The 22,878-nt window shown below is 35.5% G+C and overlaps 1 protein-coding gene across 2 annotated transcripts in view; it reads right to left on the reverse strand.

Annotated features, from left to right (window-relative positions):
* Positions 1-236: 236 nt before the first annotated feature.
* Positions 237-22,878, reverse strand: part of ARL5A (ADP ribosylation factor like GTPase 5A) — a 28,210-nt gene continuing 5,568 nt past the window's right edge. Inside the window, exons 2-6 of one of the 2 annotated variants that reach the window (XM_046659901.1) lie at positions 15,744-15,804; positions 15,149-15,296; positions 13,034-13,117; positions 8,212-8,363; positions 237-4,780 (exon numbers count right to left, since the gene is read on the reverse strand). In XM_046659901.1, the coding sequence (XP_046515857.1) occupies positions 4,732-4,780; positions 8,212-8,363; positions 13,034-13,117; positions 15,149-15,296; positions 15,744-15,804 (494 nt within the window). In that variant the 3' untranslated portion in view covers positions 237-4,731. The remainder of the gene's footprint in view (positions 4,781-8,211; positions 8,364-13,033; positions 13,118-15,148; positions 15,297-15,743; positions 15,805-22,878) is intronic. The other variant, XM_046659902.1, reaches the window with a different exon arrangement.

A 22,878-nucleotide genomic window follows, 5' to 3' on the forward strand; every position in this document is an offset into this window, starting at 1 on the left:
TTTTAAAAAACTGAAATAGAGTTCAGTATTCTAGTCTCTGCATTAACAAACACCAGGGTCATGGAACATTTGTAGTAGGAAAGAGAAAAAAGGGTTTCACTCCCGCTTCTTCAAACTATGGTTTGTTGAGAGTTATGATGGGTATTTTCAATTTCAAGGCTTTTTACTCAAATAAACCACAAATTGTGAGTTAGACACCCTCAGGGCTGTGTCATCAGTAAGCCAAGCACATATAATACCATAAGAAAACATACTGTTTATTAGATGGACTTAAAAATCAACACAAATCAGTTTTAGGCACTTCTTGAGTACAGATTACGGGAATTTTATACCAAAGGACAGCATATCTAGCAGGCAAGACCATAAAGACTTAAACTTTAGTTTTTAGAACAATACACAAGGGCTAGATAATTGATAAGAAATATTGCATAATGAATCCAACTGTATCCTGTTACAATTTCACACACAATTTTAGGGTTTAATAGAAGCAGTCACTTTAATAGCATCCAAAGTATTTAAATTCTCTTTCTTTCCTTTATTCCACCATTATGGTCTTAAAATTATCATACATTCTAGGGAGCATGATATAGAACTTTAATTTTGTATAAGTGGAACTTTATAAAGTATTTTCTATTATTATGTCTGCATCCACAGAGTCAACACATGATGGCTGATGATTTTGATGTCTTTTAAAGCCCATTTCAACAGGTTTATTTTGCAAAGACAGGCTTCTCATCACTAATTCCTTTAGACAACTAATGTTCATCTTTTTTCTTTAAGTAAACAAGAGGGAAAAAACATTCTGTGGGCTACGGTTTTAAGGACGTAAGGATATCTTCAGGTTAAACACTACATATAAACTTAGTTTGGCATCTTTTTTCCAACTCAAATTGTACTGATATTCTGTAAAACGTAACCCATTTTTGGTAATGGAAGGTAATACATATATAACTTAATCCCTTCCACGCCTAACTAGTAGCTTGAGGAGCTGGCAGAGTCTAGTTAGTTTCTTATCTTTCCAAATCTACCTTTCAGCATATGAAGCTAAAATTAAGAAGCACTGAAATATTAAATACAGTATAATTTAAAGGATTTTACTACTTGCATTTATATGCTATATACACAGCAAGCCAGTCTTTTGATGTACTCAACAAGCCTGACAACACTCTCTAATGAGCAAAGTACAAACGAATGAATCAAGCCAGTGGTAGGGCAAGAGCAAAGAACTAGAGAACCTACTAAGAAACTAGTAGTTTGGGGAACAATGGATATAGGCAAAGTTTAGAATACCTCCAGGACTGAGACAACACATCTTCACTGATGCTGAATGAAGATACAGGAGAGCAAGGGATGGCTGAGCTATGGGAAAGCCAATCCTGAAGCAAGAAGTTCCAGATTATATCTGAACGGTAGGAAGGGTCAAAATTAAGTCATGCAAACAAATTTCTGTCTCTACTCAGCCTTGAAAGAGGGACTGATGCCAGGATACAACTGGGCAACTGAGAGAAGATGACCCCCAAGTCTACAGATAATCTGGGATGTGCTGCTATCCCTTATGTACAAAGCAGAACACACTACAGATAGAGTCCCAAAAATGCCTGCAGAGAAAACTAGAAAGTCATCTACAGTTTTTCTATTTACACTAATATAAACAGATTTTGAGGTTGTCTGTACTGTATGTGGTTGCTGTAGTCACAGCAAGAAATGTAAAGTGCCTGTAAGAGAGGGGACAATAGAATCCCATTTCTAGGCATCTTAACACTACACACTCAGACAAAAAAGAAAAGAACATCTCAGGGACTTCCTGCCTTTCCTCAAGCTCCCTGCACTTCTCTGTAATCTCACTGTAACTCCCTACGAGGCACTTTTTAAAGGCCAGGAAACGGAACCTCTGCTATTTCATGCCACACTTCTAAAATCACTTTATCTACCTGCATTAAAAATGCCAGCCAGCAGTGCTAAAGCACTTTTTATTCTTAAGGCAAAATGTCATATTCCCTACGCACTTTCCCTTGCTCCTCACACTACCTGCCTTCATTGTATTCCTTGCCCATCGTGAGAGCCAAAGATAATAGAGAGAACTGAAAATTTCCAAAAAAGAATCCTCAATATAATGTGTAAGATACACTTTACAAATGCTATTATAACAAAATTAAACATATTTAAATGCTTATAGCATATGGTTACTTTTACCAAGATATCAAGAAGTTATGACTTTCAAAATTAGTATCAAACACAGGATATTTAAATCCAGCCATATGTACAGAAGTATGAAGTTTTGTTCTTTCCAAAGCTGAGCACAATGACCCTAATGATTGTTTACACCCAAAAGCAGCATATTAAAAAACCAAAAGCATTGCCCTTTGCTTAATTCCACTTAAACTACATACAAATTGCCAATAGGACTATTTGTGAGGCTCCCCATCTTATTTGGAAGTAATACTGTTAAAATGATTTTGACATATTTTCATAAATGAATTTAAACTTTTTTCCCTGTTGTAATTTTGGTTTTATGCACAAGTATATAGGTACCACCTTATTTCTAATGCTTAGCCTAGAAAGGTAGAATATAACAAAAAAATCATGTTTTGTAAATGTTGTATAAGATTTCATGCATTCTCATGATGCCATGTCAAAAATCTACTACACTAAACCAACTGTAACAATGTAGTGCATGCTTTAAACATCCAATTAAGAGTAAATTTCAGCCAACACCTTGATGACAAGGGAATCTGCTCTACTGGTGAACAGATGTGGCAGTAATCCAAGACACTAAACCATGATTATTCAAATTAAAAGATAAAAAGGATAAAAGGAGTGGATCTGCCAGGCTATTTTACAGAATATTTGTCTCCGATGAAACTGCAACATCTACAAAATGGATTTGGATTTTTAAGGGAGTTTTTAATATACAACAAGTAATTCATTATAGTGATTTGAGAAAGTATGAGAACATATGAACAAATAAAGCTTAGTAATTTAGGATTTACTTTTGTAAAAGAAGGTGACAAATATTAAAATGCTATACTTGCATTTTGAACATTAAAATATAAATATAAAACACACATATCCAATGTTAAACACTGATCTCCCATGCCTGACTTGGATTTAGATATTGAGTGTTTTATATTTTATAGAAAGAAACTTTCAAAGTTTTGTCAATGCTTATAGTATGTACTATTATTCTCATCAAAATCTTCATGAAACCTAAAAGGCTGGCATTAAGAGTAGTTATTTTTTTCCTTGAATATTCCAAAACATGCTAGTTTGGATTAGCTTTCAGATTTTCAGGGCATGAAAGATACAGAGAATACCCAAGAATACATTTTAACACACTTAGGATAAGTTTGTTTACAGTCACAACAGAAATACCTTCAACTTTCAGATACTGAAAAAAAAGACCCTAGGCAAACAGAAAAGATCTTTTGGGCCAAGTTACTTCTTAGTAAAAATAATACATCATGTCAATCAATTTTTAAACCAAATTCTTAAAAGCATTAAAAAAAAAACTGTATAATTGTCAACCAATGCATTCATGTGGTATAAGACTTATAGAAACAAAAAAATCTCAAACTATTTCAACTCTTAAGATAAGAAATAAGAAATTTTCAAATTAAGAAATTGTTTTTGTTGCTTAGCAAATATGTTTTACTCTTCATCTCAAATTCACCTTAAATGCTTGACATATAATCTAACACCTAAGAAGACTCTAGCTAAGTTATTTGATAATATTTATAAGGTGATACTTCTCTGGGTAGACACATTTCACACAAAAGTTTTCAATTAATGCTGACAAAAAATAACCACTTGATAATTTTAATCACAATTAGTGATTGACTGATTAATGGATTAACAATTTACTCAGTAATTTAGATGGCATAAGGTCCAATAAAGGGAACAACCTGATAATTGCTCAGTGTGCAACTCTGCCCATTAGTAATACTAAGCCAAGAATTTGATAGATATTCCACTCAGTTGGCTTACGTGTCTCCATGTATGTGATGTGATCAACAAAAAAGTAAGGTACACAACGTCAAGCTTTTTCCTTTTCCTTTTTTTTTTAAAGAGCAGCTCAATGATTTCTGGGGTTGGTTAGTGTTGGTTAGTACAATACAGAGAACACAGAGGAAAAGTACAAAACAGCACTTAAAACCAATGCCAGTACTCAGCTCATGATGGTTATAACTAAGGATATTATTAATTTTTGTGTTACTCACTTTTCTGTAGAACATAAATCAAAGCCATTAACTTGAACTTGAGGTATATACACAATACATACACAACATTATGCAAAATACTTTCAATAAGTAACATTACATTTTAAAATATTGGAAACTGAGTATCTGTGCTGATTTGTATTTTGACTTAACGAAACATGAAGAGCACAACATTGAAGAGGGAGGGTTATACTGATAACAAAGCTCTTAAAGTTAAAAATGTCTTCCTCTCCCTTTGTACTTACCACAGGCTACACAATGTCCTGAGAGGATTCGTTATGAGAATAGTGTCAATCACAGCTTTAAGACCTTGCTTTGGAAGTAACTAATGAGAAAGCAGATTGGAAGGTGAGACTTCATCTTTGTTTTCAAATAAGTGGTCTTAATTTTTCTTCTAATAGAAAACGTTGAAATCAGTTTATTATAAATATATCTAAACCATTAATTTTTGCAGCTTTCAGGTAAGGTCCAGCACTTCGTTTACACAAAGTCTTTGAGAAGAGGTCAGTAGAGATCATCTAATCTTAAGTCGTGACATCATCCATTCAAGTCCTTGGCATAATCTATAAAGAAAATAAGATCAGTTGGTTAATTTCTCAACTAAAAAGCTATGAACAGCAAACTAAAAGAAGATACCATTTTTCATTTACCTAAACCACAAAGATTAAAATTAATAATATTCAATGTTGGCAGCGCTGCAGTGAAGCCATACTTTCATACATCCTACATTCGTGCTTTTTGGGTTGTGTTATGTCTCTAGTGCCTCGAACACTGACTGATACATAAAAGGAGCTCAATAATTATACAGTGAATGCCCATAGAAAGTAATTTAGCAAAACAAATCAAAAATATTTAAAATACCAATACTCTCTACCCTTTTTTCTACTTCTAGAAATATATCCTAAAAAAATAATCAGAGATAAAGATATATTTATATATGACTATTCATCAAAGCATTTTTAATAGGAAAAAGTAAAATTTAAATGTCTAGAAATAGAGAAAAAATTTATATTATGGAGCACTCATATGATGAAATATTAAAAACTTCCTTTCAAAGACTATTTTACAATATGATAAAATGCTCATGATATAAATGAAGTAAAAATGGCAGGATGTTAAACTAAATACAGAGTTGTTAAAAGAAAGTATACATATAATATGTATGTTACATCTATATATTAAAAAAATTTGAAGGAAATAAAAATCTCATATCACTAACACCAGTTATCATTGAACAATGGGTAATTGAGCATAATCCAAAATAGAGAAAGATGTTCACTGTGGTAAAAGAAATGAAATGTTTAGCAAGAGGGAAACGGTTGCACATATTATGTTACAACAAAATGCAGGACTGTTACGAAGCATTAACTATTACCTATGAGAAGCTTTTACAGAAATGAGAAACTATGCTACCATAGAAAATTTAAAAAAAGAACAGAACTCAGATTTTTGTGTAAATATAAGTCTAATAACGTAAAAGAAGATAGAAATAGGAAAAAAAAAAGAAACGAGGTAAATAAATGGTTGTTTTGGTATTGGCCCACACTTTTCTCCTGTTATTAGATTTCTTACTTTTAAACTCTGATAGGAAACAGTACGAAATAATAATAACAACAATAGGTGAATAAATTATTTAACTCCAAACTGTTAAATGAATAGGAGCTACCTAATAGAAAACTACAAACTGTGCTAAGCACTTAATATCCACTATTTTAATCTTCACAACACTGAGGTCAGAACCCTTCTCACATTACAGAGAGAACTCAGGCTTAGAGATGTTAGCAAATGGCAGAGGTGGAAGTCAAAACATTGACCAATACTAAAAAACCAAGAATTTAGACCAAGATGGCCAGACTGCAGAAGGGAAACATTTCCCCCAAAAACCAAATGTCTCTACTTGCTAACTTCTGCAAATGGAAGCCCACATAAAGCAACAATTGAAAAGATACCATCATCTATTGATCTCCTCTTTTAAAATGAAACTGCCAGAGTTCGTATCTATCCTAACTGATACATTTTCCAGACAATTACTCAAAGCATATAAGCTAAATCTTATATCAATCATAGATGATTTGTCTTCATTGTCAAATTTAGTATTATAATCAGTGCTTTTGCTTAAAGACCTTTGGTAGACAAAGATAATAAATATAAAGATATATCTATATGTGTATTTCAACATGTATTATACTATTTGACAAAGAAACATGTAAGCGAGAAGATATTTTTACTTAAATGAATATGTGGACAATTGGTACTATGTGGGATATTTTTTTTTTTTAAGATTGGCACCTGAGCTAATAACTGTTGCCAATCTTTTTTCCCCTGCTTTTTCTCCCCAAATCCCCTCAGTACACGGTTGTATATTTTAATTGTGGGTCCTTCTAATTGTGGCATGTGGGACACCACCTCACCATGGCCCGATGAGCGGTGCCATGTCCACGCCCAGGATCAGAACCAAGGAAACCCTGGGCCGCCAAAGTGGAGCATTCGAATTGAACCACTCTGCCACAGGGCCAGCCCCTGGGTTTTTTTTTAAATGAATAGATTTGCTTTTTGAAGTTCTAATCATGCTCTTCCAAATGTCTGTCACCAAGTAATAGTGCCTTCTATTTCACTGAGTAAAATCTGGCTCCATCTCCAATTCAATTCTTTTTTCTCTGCTTTTAAATACATAAATGAGTGATTCTAAATACAAGTCTTAAAGTTGGGGTTGAGATTCTTCAAGTGTTAGGAAATGGCAGAAGCTTAGGGCATAGAAAGATGAGTTAGCTGAAGTGGGAGAAATTCTCAAGACCATGGTGAAGGGTGAACCAATATAATGACTTACTGAAGCTGTCTATTTATGCCCCAAACTTCTGCCCTTTCCTAATACCCGAAAAATCTCAACCCCAAAATTTAAGATCTTTATTTAAAATCTTTCACCTCCAACTTAATTTTCTTTCCTTGCTTTTAAATACATACAGATCCACCATATTACGGAAAAATAACTATGACAAAAACTTTGCTTTAGTGCTCATCCTCTTAGCTTTTTCTCCTATTTCTAACCTCCCCTATTCCATCTCTCCTAACAGCATGCTCTCCATCCTCCTGGTCCTTGACCTTACGCTTAGCAGTACTGACAATCACTTCCTTCTTGAAATCCTTTCATCTCTGGGCATTAGACTAGCACAAAATTCTCCTGGAGGCACCCACCTTTCTTTCTAGAACCAAGGACCCTCACGCCACACTCTCTCCAATTCTAACCTTTTTAATTTTTTTAAAGTGCAGTATCTCCCTTTTGACAACACTGGTGGCAAAAGTGAGTATCCTTAAACTGGTCTCACACATGAATCCTCTTCTATTTCAGCTTTTTTATGTATAAAATGTGAATTAAAAACAATTGTTCTACAGATTATTATGAGGAACAAATGATACATTGTATGGAAAGCACTCAAGACAGGACATGCTCAGAAAGTGTCAGTTTCTTTTTTATAGTGTAAGTCCCACCACCAGTGGAAGAATTGTTTCCCGACTTCTCCAGCTCTCCATGACACTCCCATTTCCCTGAACACCTACAGCAACTCTATCATCTATATGCTCACATATATTAGTTCTGTATGTTTATGTGTATTATGTGTATGTTGTATGTTTTATTCTTTATAGAACCAAGCTAAACACTCTCTCACTGCAGATATGGACTATGCCTTACGTCTTTCCCTTACAATGTTTTATACATGGTAGCCTTAAACATTTACTGATTTTTAAGAAGACATAGATATTTCTAGGCTAAATGTTTGTTTGCTTTTTAAAGATTTTATTTTTCCTTTCTCTCCCCAAAGCCCCCCAGTACAAAATTGTATATTTTTAGTTGTGGGTCCTTCTAGTTGTGACATGTCCACGCCCAGGATCTATCTGAACCAGTGAAACCCTGGGCCGCCGAAACAGAGCGCGCAAACTTGACCACTCAGCCACGGGGCTGGCCCCTAAATACATATACTGCAAGAAGACTTCTTACCCCTCGCCAGTAAGAGCACAGCATGCCTGGATATGCCACTGGTGATCTTTAATAGACGTTAGTTTCAAAAACTGGGAGATTTCTGCTACAGTCATGCATTCTTTAACATCTTGTTTATTAGCAAAAATCAGCAATCCAGCTTTCCTTAGGTCCTATAAAAGCAAACAAAACTGTAAAGGCCCGTGCATTTTTTTTTCATAGATTTTCTATCTTAATTAACAGAATGTTTCTGATACTCTTCATAACCTAGAATTTCTCAACTACTTGACATGAAAGCATCTTATAGCTCTTATGCTGATAGAAGGTAAACTTAAAACGGAATACATTTTAGATAAATAAATCTATACTTTATGGATTTACATATTTCTTATAGTCTTAGATTACATTTTTTTTATGGTCCTAAGTGCTATGTATAACAAACAGTCATCATGTCTTCAAATATAATATCTATTTATTCCTTCTCCCAACCCCAAACTAGGTTTCTATGGCTAGTAAGAACTACTCTTTAGCATGGTACTCAACACCTTTTCAAAATTCCACCCCGACCTATTCTTTAGGTATAGAAACCTAAAGTTAGTACCTTTAGGTATAAATAGGAAATAAACTAATTCATTACATACAATGTACACTTTAGGGCTTTTAATTCTCGGTTGAGAGGTGTTATCCCAAACCAGTTCTATTAATGTTCTGAAACCCAGCTCTTATCTTTGTCTATGAAGATTTCTTAGATTTGAATATTCAATAGGCCCATCCTGGAGTGGCATTAAATTTAGCAAATTTCCCAATTAGATAATAAATTCTACCACTTCTATCCTTTGACACTGAGGCAAGTTCTTTAACCTTTCTGAATCTGTTCCTCATAACTAACATTTATTGAGTATCTAATCTGAGCAAGACACTCATCCTACTATTTTCCAAATAAAATCTCTTTAATCCTCACAAGATTCCTACAAGGTAGGCCTTACCATTCCCTTTTTACAGATGAGGAAATTAAGACTTAGATGTAACTAACTCACACAAGGTCACACAGCTCCTCAATAATAGAAGCAGGTTTGAGCTGAGAACTCCCCACTAGAGCTGCTGGCCCCTCATCTACAAAATGCTGCAACCACCACCCACCTCCTGGGGATGTGATTTGAAGGAATGAATTATTACATGTAAGGCACTCAGCTCAGTACCTGGCTTTGGGTGACAGTTTCATAAATGTGAGTTCACTTGTTGCCCTAGAAAATGTGGATTACCTTTACCCTCGTGCATACCCCAAAATGAGTGACACCGTGTTTTACTCACAAACCAGGCTGCAGGTTATCAGTCTCCTTTTGCTCTACCTCACCCTCCCCTCTCACAATCATTTTTAAAGCCAGTGACTTCCTCAATAATTTATTGAAATTTATGCACCTTTTCCTCATAAAAATACATATATGTAAAGAAAGTTCATGTACAATTTTAGAATGTTAATAGATTTAAAGTCCATTCATGAATCCTGGGCTAAGAATCTACGATGGATGCACTAGTGGATTAAACTCGTAAAATTCTGCCCATAGATATAAAGAGATATTGAGAAAACTAAAGTTTTGGTGCTATGCTTGAAAGTTTCCTCAACTGTGCTGAATGCCATCTTCCTTCTTCTTAGAGATTTTAGTGGGATATTTTGGTTTCAATCATACGTATATGTGTTTGAAGCAAGAAAGTCTTCAGTAGGTACAAACATTCTTCCACATTATTTTACTCTTGTTGGAATATAGTTTCAATGACTTCTTTGATTCTTTCTGATATAAATAAAAAATATAAGTAGTAAATTTATTTGGTTAAAAGAAGTTATGCAAAATGTTTTATCTAACAATCAAGACTGACTTTTAGTTACAGTGCCCTCTGCAGGACGGTAGCTACGCACCACAGTTAATGACAGTTACCTGAACAGCACAGTCAGAAAGGGATACTTGAGAGAGTTAAGTTTTAAGATGTCATGTTCAATTTGTTTCACCCATAGTTCAGTTCACCTGTCTATATAAAAGGCAAAAATTTGAAGGAATGGACTATAACTAGGACATATATATTCATTATCAAGGATCAAATATCCTCTTACCCTAAACGGAAAACGGAACGATTATCAATAGTTGATAAGTAGCTGAATCACTGAGTAGATGGACCTTCCACAGGATATAATTCCTATCTTCCTATCTTCCAGGTTTCAATATCTCTTGCTAGTGTATGTTGAAATCTTTTATAAAGTCAGGATTGCTAATGCTGGCATGTTCAAAGAACAAATTTCTGACATTAGAAATACTTGGCACAAGTGAGGACACATAGTTTATGCTACATATTTATAAGTAATCTATATTCATTACTCTCAGTGATGAAATTATTTGGAGAAGCCCCTGGACTGAAAATTGGAAAACATAAGAGATAAAGTTACTTATTGAAATGTCTCAAAAAAAAAAAAAACCCATATTGAATATCATTTTTCTAGATCTCATAGGCTCAAACTTTTTAATTTGGGTTCTTGATTAAACCAAAAAACCTACCAATTTTACTATTTTTAAACATGTAGGAACAGAGGAAAGAAAATCTTTCTTTACTTTTTATTAGATAACCTCAGAACCAATTATGCATTGAGATAATAGAAAAAAATATATTGGGTTAAGGCTGTTCACCAACTTGACTTAACAAAAGGTCAAAGGACAAGGCGAACAGTGGTGACCGTTTGTATCCTAGCCATTTAAACATTCTGAAAAACTTTCTGCTACATATTACAGACTTCTGTTCTTAAAAGTATAAAAATATATTTTAATTTAGTCAAGATGAATAACAGCACATGCAAGACATATTTACCTAGCATCTTCTATATGCCAAATGTAGCTGTCAATTTGTTTCCCAAAGCTTCATTTGTGAAGAAGAAATTCTTCTTCACAAGAAGAAAAAAAGAAGCTTCTAATTCCTAGAAGCTGAGTCATTCTGAACAAAATTTAATCTATCTTTCTGTGTTTGGATCTGTTTTAAAATTCATGAACTTCAAAGTTTTGCACTTCATTTAAGATGAAGCTTTCAGAATTGTTTAAAAACGTTTTATAGTTTCGTGTTTAGTAATACAGGTAAAGAATCATTATCAGTGATAATAAGATTCCGTTGGTTATTATGGTATGTACGGAATATCTGACCAACCCCATGTCAAAATGCGTTTTTCATGTACACACTCTCATTCTTTGATCCATTTGCCCTCCAGCACTCTGCTTATTTGGCTCTTCTTGACCCTATTATGTGGCTTACTCCAGCTCCCAACTTCATCTGTAATTCCTTTCTTCTCTGGTAATATCCCCAATTCGGTCTCCTTTCACTTTCCAACTAGGCCCTATAGTTCCTTTTGCCTTTTTTCCCCAGCAAACAGCCTGAATGATAAGAACGCCTAAATTCAAATCCTAGCTCTTAAAAAGCTGGTCAAATCACATGAACTGTTGGGCCCCAGTGTACCCATCCATAACAGATGAGGTTAAGTGACCTGCCCAAGTTAACACCTCCAGCTGATAAAATTCAAGACTTTGCCTGACTCCCACTACCAGTCTCTTTATATACTGATCTTGCTACATATTGGCCAATTAGAGTAAGAAACAAATATGGAGGCTACCTGGTAACAGAGTAAAAAATATAGCCAAAAGACAAATACATTTGTACATTTGTGTCTTTTTTTTTTCAAAGTAATCACAAAACAACAATAAAATAACCCTTAGGTATAAAATGAAGAAGGTTGCATTTTTGTAAAATACAAAGGGAAAATGAAAAAGAATCCTTAACTCTTCTGCCTCTTTTATGGCTTATTATTTGTTTCCCACACTCAAATCGGAATTTGTTAAATGCATGCACAATGGCAAGGGGTATTTCTTTTGAAACCCCAAGGGGTTTAACATAGCTGCTAAAATCAGTCCAAAACAGGGAAATGTGCATCTTGGTGGGCATGACCACCACAAGAAAAAGAGGAACTTCAATTTACATAACCACTTTACGAGGTTTCCTTAAGTCTTGAAAGATTGCCTAAAACATACCAAGACTCAATGTAAATCTCAAAAGCAAATCACTGAATCAATATTAAAATTAACACAAAACTACATTACAAAGATATCCCAGTTTTCTTAAGCTTTATTCAAATTCTACTCAAATAAAAAATTACACTATATCTAAATATTAATTTTTCTATTTCCACCTATAAATCTGAGTTGAGAAAGTAACCCCTGCAATAAAAAGCATGCAAAAATAATCAACTGCCACTACAGCAAATATTATATGATTTTACAGTTACTATTATCATTACTGACTATATTATTCAGTTTAATTTTTAAATTATGCTACCAGTAGTATTTCTCAAGGACTAAGAAAACGTGGCTAGCATATAGTTTTGTTTAGTCAGAGACAATATCAGAGAAACCTAAGAGCAACAATATTTAAATATTTGCCTGATAACTGAGTTACAATCAAGACTTGCTATGTGAATAAGAGACTTTAAAACCCCATTTCCAATGATAATCTTCTGTATAATTAATCTATCAAAATGTAAAATAAAAGCCAATTTAGGTCTTTTTGACCAGGAAAACTTCTAGATCAAATTTATCTAGGAGAAATGAAATAAAATTCTACAACTGACGCCACAATCTTTCTGCTGCTTCCAGATACATTTCCAACTTGGGAAGTGTCAAAATTATAAAGCAGGCACCACCAGCAGATAAATAATTTTTAAAAAAATCTAAAACATTATCCTCATGAGGAAGTAGAAAGAACAAATATGATAGAAACACCTCCCCCCATACACATCTAATGCCAGAGTCCTACTTACCTCATGGGCTAACATTTTATAGAGTTCTTCTCTAGTTACAGAAATCCTTTCTCTGTCTGTACTGTCCACAACAACTATTACAAACTAAAATAATTACAAAAAAATCATTAGTGACCACATAATTTGATGATTTGTAAAATTTATAAAGCACTTATTTGATTAACAGGCTACAAATATCAAGAAATTAGAACCTTACGGTATAGTTTTATTGGAAAACCAGAGATACCTACTATACATTGTGAATCTTAAAGTTTTCATCCACTTCTAATCAAATATATTTACTAATTTTTAAGAGAAAAATAAGAGAAAAGAGAATGATGTTAACACTCCATGAGAATATTCTGCTAATATTCTAACCAATATATAACATGTTTGTTTTCTAAATTAATATCTTGAATGGTAACAGGCCTATGCCAATCTATTTGCACTATAAGTCAATAAGAAAAAAATACATTATGGTTCTAAATTTAAGTTACTTCTAGACGTAATATTTATTAATATCAATTTGAAAATCTAAAAGCCCATGTGTATGGGAGTAAAGAAATGTGGCAGTCAGGGGGCCGGCCTCGTGGCCGAGTGGTTAAGTTCGCACGCTTCACTTCGGCGGCCCTGGGTTTGGCCAGTTTGGATCCTGGGCGTGGAAATGGCACTGCTCATCAAGCCATGCTGAGGCGGCGCCCCACATAGCACAACCAGAAGGACCTACAACTAGAGTATAACTATGTACTGGGGGGCTTTGGAGAGAAGAAGAAGAAGAAGGAAAAAAAAAGAAGATTGGCAACAGATGTTAGCTCAGGTGCCAATCTTTAAAAAAAACAAAAAGAAATGTGGCAGTTAAAGAAAGCAGTTTTTTTAAAAAATCAGCAAATTGAAAGAATAAATTTATATCTAAAACCATGCTCTCTTCCTTATATAAATGTCACCTGCTACCTTCAAGCACAACTCTTTCTTGAACTGATGATAAGACCAGTATCAGAAGATGTAACAAAAGACTTGAAAAGGAGCTGTGCAGGACTGATCTTACACCGTACCTCCTCAATTCCACGAGCACGAGAAAGCACAAGGGGATACAGACACTTTATGATGGCATTTGTGATGCCCAAGCTAATTCTGACTGCCTATTATTAACATCCACTATTTATCTTTTAGAACTAGCTTTTCATTTCCAAATAAACCACTCTATTTTCAGGATCTTTTCTCTTCTTCAGATTTCATTAACCATAAGGCAGATAAATAAGAGAACTGCTGCTTCACCTCTTCTCTCACTTGAAACCTTACTGATAAGTGGCTTTACTGCTGTAAAGGCCTTTTAATAAAGCTGTTAATTTTCAAGGTGTTGCCATGAATTTGCTACCTATGGCATTATAAATAGGAGTACTAATCATATATACCTTTCCTTTTCCAAAAAACATGATCAAATGCTTAATGCAGTGTTAGGGGATCAGGTCATTAGAGACACAGTGTCTTAATGACATAATATTCATCTTTATATACATCTGGAGACTTATTAACTTATAATTAGCACTAGAAAAACAATCAACAAAGCCTTTCAACTTACAAGGTCTATACAACAAAGTTCTCAAACGTTGTAGGTCTGAAATTTCCTCTTGGAAAATAACATGCTAATAAAAACATATGATTATGTCTAAATTGCTTTACAGACAAAAGAAAACGAATTCTTTAATGTGCAATTGTATTGCAAAAAAGAAAACACAGTAAAATTTTGGCCAGGATTCAAACCACCAGAGCCCTCTCATTTAACTAGAATTTCCTCTAAGCAGACAAAATAAATAGTAAGAGAGACATGAAATTACAAACTGTGAGATAGAATTCATTATAAAAACAACTACTTAAGACAAGTTCTGGGATCAATACACAATCAGACTAATCAATCACCAGTTCTTCCTACAGAGGTTCAATGAGAGTGCATCCATTGACCGTATCCAGTGATAGAACAATGATCCTGAAACAGGGACTCAAAGATTCCACTATATTTAAATTCTACTTATATTAACATATTGTGATATTTCAAAAAGATTAACTGTAAGTTCATATGTAGAAGGTGCTTCCCAAGTATTCTTTTCATATAAGTTTTAGTATACTAAAAAACATTACCTCTGTGTTAGTATAGTAAGTGTTCCAGGAAGAACGAAGAGATTCTTGGCCACCAATATCCCACATTAGGAAACGTGTATTATTAATCACTATCTCTTCTACATTACTTCCTATTGTAGGGGATGTATGTACAACTTCATTCATAGAACTGAAAATAAAAAGTTCACATGTATCACAATTAGCAAGGAAGCTAGGTTGTTTAAACATTTTTAAATCAAGAGATAAACCCCTTTTATATTTTATACCCAAATGTCCCTTTACAACTAGCTCTTAAGAATGAGCTAAAGGTTTAAACAGAGGTAGAACTAGATAGTGGACTATCTGGAATACTCTAGATTCATTCTAGGAAACTACGTAAACAAGTATTTCTCTACTTTCTATTAGCAAAACAACTGAACAATATGCTCAATGTCATGTAATTTTCTAGTTCTCTAGAAACAGTTCCTTAAATCTGGCTCCTGGTTTTTGGCCAACCTGCCTTCTTATAGAGTAACTTAGGTTCCATGTAAGTTTATTGCTTTCATTAATCAAACATCACCCAGGCAGAAAAAGTAACTATAAATAACAAAATAAATTTTTTGTAGTTAATACTTACAATTGATAAAGGATGGTAGTTTTCCCTGCATTATCCAGACCAACAATGATAACTTTGTGCTCTAAAATAAAGAAAACACCAGAGATTTATTAATTAAAAACAAAAATTTTTAAATGTCCTATTTCATCCATTCTCTCCAGCTATGGTATAATTCAACGCATGGCACTTTATACCTTCTTGGAACTCAAAAGAAGATCCTAGCAAACCCAGCAGAAGTGTGCCATTAGTCTCACATTCCCCATCCAGTTCATGCTACATAGAGAACTCTGATCTCTCTAGGAAGCCAAAAGCACTATATTCTCTCTACTCTATGGAAGTCTAACTCTCAGTAAAGTATCCCAAATGTAATCACAACAATTTACAAATGACTTATGGTGTAAATGTTTCGCTTTGGACTAAGCCATTTAAGTTCTATGAATTTTAGGCTTCAACTGGGTACGTATATGTGAGGCGGGGTGAATGCGAAAGAAAAAAAAGGGCAGCCTTTTAAACCTGGTAGCAGAAGCCAAGGGGCCATTACAGGTAATTGTAAGCTATCTGCATACATGTAAACCACAGGGCCATTCTAAGGTAACAACCAAATCTAACGACCTATGGCTATGGTGGCAGTGACTCCCTCCCCACTTGGCTTCTACAACATCACTTTCTCCAAATTTTCTTCCTGTTTCTTGATGTTTTTTTTCACCGACTCCTCTTCCTTGAGTCTTCCTTCAAACATTCATGTTTTCCAGAGTTGTCTTCTTGTACTCTCTTCACATTTTAGCAAGGCATTCTTAGGACCCATATATTTCCATGCTGTCTAAAAATTATTCCCAAAGACAGCAGTGTGGAGGAAGCTAGTCTCCAAAGATGGCCTCCGGATATTCATTCTCCCTTATAGTCTCCGCTTTGATTCAGGGCTGTCCTATGACTCACTTTTAACCAAGAGAACGCAGGAAAAGTGATGCTGTGTGACTTCCAAGCCTAGATCTCACAAACCTTGCAGCTGCTGCCTGGTTCTCTTGGACAACTCCCCCTGGGGTAAACCAGACACCATGTAACAAGTCCACCTGTTCCAAGACTGCTACACAGATGAGCGAGGAAGCCCAGGCTAATCACGTGGCCTGACCTTGTAGAGAAATGCGCGGTGGCCCCAAGCTGTTCCAGCCACACTAGCTGAGATACCAGACACAAGTAAAGAAGCCATCTTGGATATGCAGCCAGGTCAAGCTGTAGATGATTCTAGTTCTAGCTGCCATCCAACCGCAACCAAATGAGAATCCCAAGCTAGAAATTCCTAGCTGAGCTCAGTCAACTCACAGAACCATGAGAGATAATAATAGGTTATTGCTTTAAGTCACAAAATTTGGGAGCAGTTTGTTACACAGCAACAGTTAATGGAAGCACTGTGGAAAAATCACATGTATGTGACCTTGGGCAAATGACTTATTTCTCTAACCCTAAGTTTCCTCACGTAAAACAGGAACAACATTACGTATCTTTCAGGGTTGTGTAATGATTAAGATAGCACATGGGAAGTGCCTGCTACCAAAAAAGACAGTTCCTAATCTGTGTTCCCAAATCTCTCCCAACTCCAATCTACCTACCGGACAGAGAGTGTCACTCAACATATCCAAAACCCAATATTCAAACTTGTTCTAATTGTATCTTACCTAATTTGCTTAATGGTATTATCATTAATTCAGATACCCTTGGAGATTATTCAAGCTTTCCTTCAGCCCCAATATCTAATTTGTCACCAAGTTCTATTGATTCCACCTCAAAAATACATCCCAAACCTGCCTCCTTCTCCACTGTCCAGTTGTAGCCCTCCTCATCTCTTACTGGAAAACATTCCCTAAGTGGACATCTCCAATCCATCTACCTTGTTTCTAGAGTAATTTTTCTATCCTATAAAGCTGATAATGCCACTCTCTTATTTAAACAATGGCTCTACATTTTGGCAAGACAAAGTTCAAGCTTTCAGCCTTGTAAATAAAGGCCAGTCACGAGCGACTACACTTCAGCTTTATCTCTCATCACTATCACCAGGTATCTAAGACGGAATTCAAGCCATTCTCGCCACATAAGCTGCCACATATGTTCACAGCAACCTCCACTCATGGTTTTTCCCTGTGCTGGAATTATCTTCTTCAATTCTCCATTTACGGAATTTCTACTAATCTTTTAAGGGTTAGCTTTCAAAGAAAAATCGCTTTCTCCTGCTTTTCCACAACACCTCTAATATAGTACTTATCATAATTATTTACATGTCCACTAATCTTCTCTGCTTAATGAGGCACCCTTCAAGTATACAGATCATGAGCTAATTATCTTTATATTCCCAGTACCTACAACTTTTTCTGGCACGGAGCAGGTACTCAATAAATGTTGAATTAATTAATATTCATTCTATAAATAATAAATGTTGAGGATTATACTACTTCAGAGTAAGGAGCTCTTTAAAAAAAGCCTTTTCAATCAGATGGCAGATGTTTTCCAAATAGCAGCCATTTACCAAAGAGGAATTCCTAATGCTATATCGGTACCTCCTGTTATACAAAAATAGGAAGAGCAAGTAAGTAGGAATTTTAATACATTTTCTCTAATCACTCACTTCTTTGAAGAAAGAGCAAACAGCTTAGAACCACTAGGGTCCTAAAGTGACATGACCATGCTCCTCCACACAGGGTCTTAAAAATCATTTTAAAGACACAGGGCCCAGTCTACTTCATCTTTAGAGATGACTAGGGTGAAGGAACTGAGAAAATGATCAAATACAAAGATGACAGTCATTGAAAGTAAAGGGTTAATCACATGTAGAGGGCACGCTAAAGCGAGGTCAGCTGAAGGACCACCAAAGCCTCACCAAGTGACATTCCTTTCATGAACTGACCTAGTGCACCGCCCTGAGTCCCCCAGGTGCACAAACTCAATGCTGCTGTTATCACAGAAAGGACAGGACTCAGAGAAGGCAAGGGACTAATATATAAACTGGAATGCCAAAATGAGTAACATAAAATGAAACCAAATCTTCAAAACTACCTGACAAGTGCAGTCTCTCCCTAAGGAAAAGTATATAGAGTGACTAAACTAAATTAGATTACTCAAGGAGCACTGAAGCTCATCAAAGGGAGTACTATAGGCTGGGAAGACTGGTCAATCTGGCTTCAAAGGAGGGCCACATGTACATCAGGGCCAGATTATTGAGTCCTTGGAGCAAGGTACTTTTTCACCTGGAAAGTTTTTAAATGGTATGCCAATTTTGCCTCTCTAACTCTATATTTTTCTGTGTCCCAAAATTAAGTATTCCCCTTTTGATGACATCTCTCTTCTTCAGTTCTATTAATACAAGCACCTATAAACATTTTAACACAAGTAGAATTCATATCAGGCTATACTCTGATCTCTGACTTGGATGAACGTTTTTAACTTCCTACTTAGAATAAGAATATTTTTTTTAATTGAAGGAAACATTCTTAAAGGCAAGGATTTTTTTTTTTAAAGGTATGCTTTTTGGTTAGGAAGACTGGCCCTGAGCTAACATTTGTTGCCAACCTTCCTCTTTTTTTCTCCCCAAAGCCCCAGTACATAGTTGTATATCCCAGTTCTAAGTCCTTCTAGTTCTTCTATGTGGGACGCCACTACAGCAAGGCTTGATGAGCGGTGCTAGGTCCGCGCCCAGGATCTGAACCAGTGAACCCTGGGCCGCTGAAGCAGAGCATGCAAACTTACCCGCTACACCAGCAGGCCAGCCCAGAATACTAATTTTTAATAATATTGTTAAAATGTCAGCTTATTTTTAAGTTTCAGGAATACCATTTTGTAACCCCCTTTGTATTATTTGCAGGACTAAATTTAGACAGACTTGCCAATATTCAAGAAGAAAATACAATTAATCTGACCAATGAGAGAAACGGTACCCTAAAAATAGTACAAGAATAATAGGGGCAAAAGTGAACAAAACTTATACACACACTAAAAAATGTGCGTGAGTATAAATAATACACACAGAGACCACAAATACAAAAGAGCACTGTCTCTTACATGGTCCTTCATCACTTAAGGATTAAGTTAAACACCTATTCCAACCATGCTACCATTGTTCCAAATATTTTGCCAGTCTTCTTTTGTAATTGCTTCCACAGCTTGTGGTACACTGTTTTGAACATTCCCAATGGTGGTACACCCTTTAACCTCTGAAGACGAATCTGATTTTAAGGGGAGGGGGACCACCGAGGTATGATCTCAGTCATAAAGTAAAAGGTAGCTAAAATGAGTGCTACTTTTTTGTTGTTAAATAAAGTGTGATGCCTAAATGATAAGAATGATTTAAAAATTTGTCTCTAAAGAAATTCTAAAAGAAGTTTCAAATGGTATTTTGAGTAACAGTAGGGCATATCAGTAGAAAAACTACCCAGCCTCCTAAAATGATAGTTTTAAGGTGAAACCTTTTCTGGTTTTGTTTTTTTAAGTGGTCTCCTTACTTTAGCCATGTCCCATAGGACTTACTTCCTGATTCCAAACAGTACTTTTCTACCACTTCTATAAGGAAGGATTGACTAGGCAAAAACTCCTCCAGAAAGATTCTTTATCATACCTGACCACAAGCTGAACATGATAAGCAGGGTAAAACTGCTGTGAACAAAACCACTGGGCAGTAACACAGACATACACTGACATCAAGCAGATGGCAGAAGAGGAGATACTGTCTTCTCATAACACAAGTTAGTTGCCTGCTGAGGAGAGGATGGGGTTAACAGTTTCAAGACACAACAACTTTGACAGCCACTGTACAGAATAACTAGAGAATCAATAAACTGGAATTAGATAACATAACCTGTGGTGGATAAAGATTTAGACTGTTGTTAAGTCTTTCTTCAGAAGTGCCTAGAAATAAAGAAAGCACACTGGGGAGAGGAGGTATGGCCAATGATACAGGGTGAGAACTCATGACTGGCATGGTAGAAAACAGACAGGAGTAGAATGTCAGAGATGGTGACGGGAAGTAATGAAGCAGCTCATACCATTCTCGATACTGGAAACAACTTCCCTCTTTTATCTAATTTTACAAACTCAATGGATTCCTATGTCACCTACAGATGCATAAAGACACAAACATTCCTCCAAACGATTAAGACATAAATTAGATTTTTAAAGCCAATTAAGGGAACGCAAGCTAATATATTTGAACATATGAAGTTCTTTTTAATGGTTAAAATATTTTAAGAGAAAAAGGAAAAAATTCAAATCAAACGTGTGCAGAACCTGCAAAGTCTCCAAGGAGCCACACATTCTGCGGGACAGTCTGAGATCTCCTTGGAGGGTATTCCAGTGTGGAAACCACGACCCAGAGGACCTTGACCTCTTCATCTCACCCAAATACCTAAAGCCACGTTCATTACCAGGTTCTACCCACTCCCTCCCAAGACTGGTCTCTACTTGAGTTTTTGTGTGTTTTTACAATAAAGCACCAATGGCTGTTCTTAACAGCTTCCTAAGCACGTGGGTCACAGTGAGAACCATGAAATTAAGACATAATTGCGTGATGGGCTCAAAGATAAAGGTGCCAACTCAATGCCAGTTTATTCCCAACAGTAGGGTTCGATTGTTCAAGCAAACACTAACACTAAATCAACTTCCTTTAAACATCCTTAGGTTCTTTCACCACCCCAGCCTGTTCCTCTCATTACCGAGGTGAAATACCATTCTATGTAAAACATAAATTTGTAGCCAAAAAGTGCTATAATGCACTTCAAAACAAATACTCCATAGAACCTAAAATATAACAACATACTAAGAGACAACGTTATTATGGGCAAATGTAACAAAATTTCTGACTATTCTAATTCTTTGATGCACGTGATTCATTACAAGTCTACTGCTTACTATGATTTTTCTTTTAGAAGATCTATGCCACAGCATTCTTGCAGTTATTCTGATAAGCCAAAACAACTACACACTGTTATAATGCTTGGATGGAATTCTGAGTCATCATTTAGGCTTTAGTTTCCCAATCAATACTTTACTGTGTTGTCAAGAAAATGCTCCTTGTTTCCCTTCTTCACATCCTTTTGATACACCCAGGCAGCCTACCAGTTCTATTCATTGTCAGGTTCTAAAAGTCAATACATATCCTTCTAATTACCAATCAGTAAATTAAGCAAAATAATGTAATCATCCTCCTAGAGGTCTTCTATCTCTGTGAATCATACCAAGGTCAGAAAACACAAACAGTAAGGAAGATAAATTGAGAGTCACCCTGATTCTTCATTCTCATCCCATATCCAAACTATCACTAAGCCCTATTGATTCTATCTCACACAAAACAAAAAAATCCATTTCTGTCACATTCTCTATAATTCTCCCAATCCATAGCACAGAGTCTGGAATAAAGTATGTGTTTAATAAAGTATGAATGAAGAAGAAAATCAGATCTGGAAGATACAAAGGTTAGAAGGGAGATATCTGATCAAGTCACTTTATATCAAAAATTCAACTTTCAAAGTTCAGGGGGCCAGACCTGTGGCCGAGCAGTTAAGTTCACGTGCTTTGCTTGCGCAGCTTGGGGTTCACCAGTTCAGAATCTGGGTGTAGACCTACACACCACTCATCAAGCCATGCTGTGGTGGCATCCCACATAAAAGAACTAGAAGGACTTACAACTAGGATATACAACTATGTACTGGGGCTGTGGGGAGAAAAAAAAAGAGGAAGACTGACAACAGATGTTAGCTCGTGGGCAATCTTCTTCACCAAAAAGCATAAAAAAATAAAAGTCCAAAATCTAAAAGTATAATAAATAAAAAATACACTTTGAAAATAAGCTTGCTGTTGATAGCAATGTAGTGAAGTTTTGGGAAAAAAGGACAAATTTCTCTTTTGTACCAAGAGGTTGTTGAATGAAAAGCAATGATTATATGTGGCAAAATCAGAGATCCAATCAGGAAACAGAAACCACACAATAATTTGAACTTCCAAAGTGTAGAATGAAGAAAAACTATTAAAGGAGACTGGAATAATGTGGGATTGGCCAACAAGAAACAACTCTAAAGATTATAGGAATGACAAACATCCACAACCCCTAGGGCTGAGAGAGTGTCCACGACCCCAGCACTGAGATGCGGACTCTGTTGGAGGGCTTTGCCAGGGCTCA

This window comes from Equus quagga, chromosome 4 (assembly GCF_021613505.1).
Source record: "Equus quagga isolate Etosha38 chromosome 4, UCLA_HA_Equagga_1.0, whole genome shotgun sequence".
Classification (NCBI taxonomy): domain Eukaryota; kingdom Metazoa; phylum Chordata; class Mammalia; order Perissodactyla; family Equidae; genus Equus; species Equus quagga.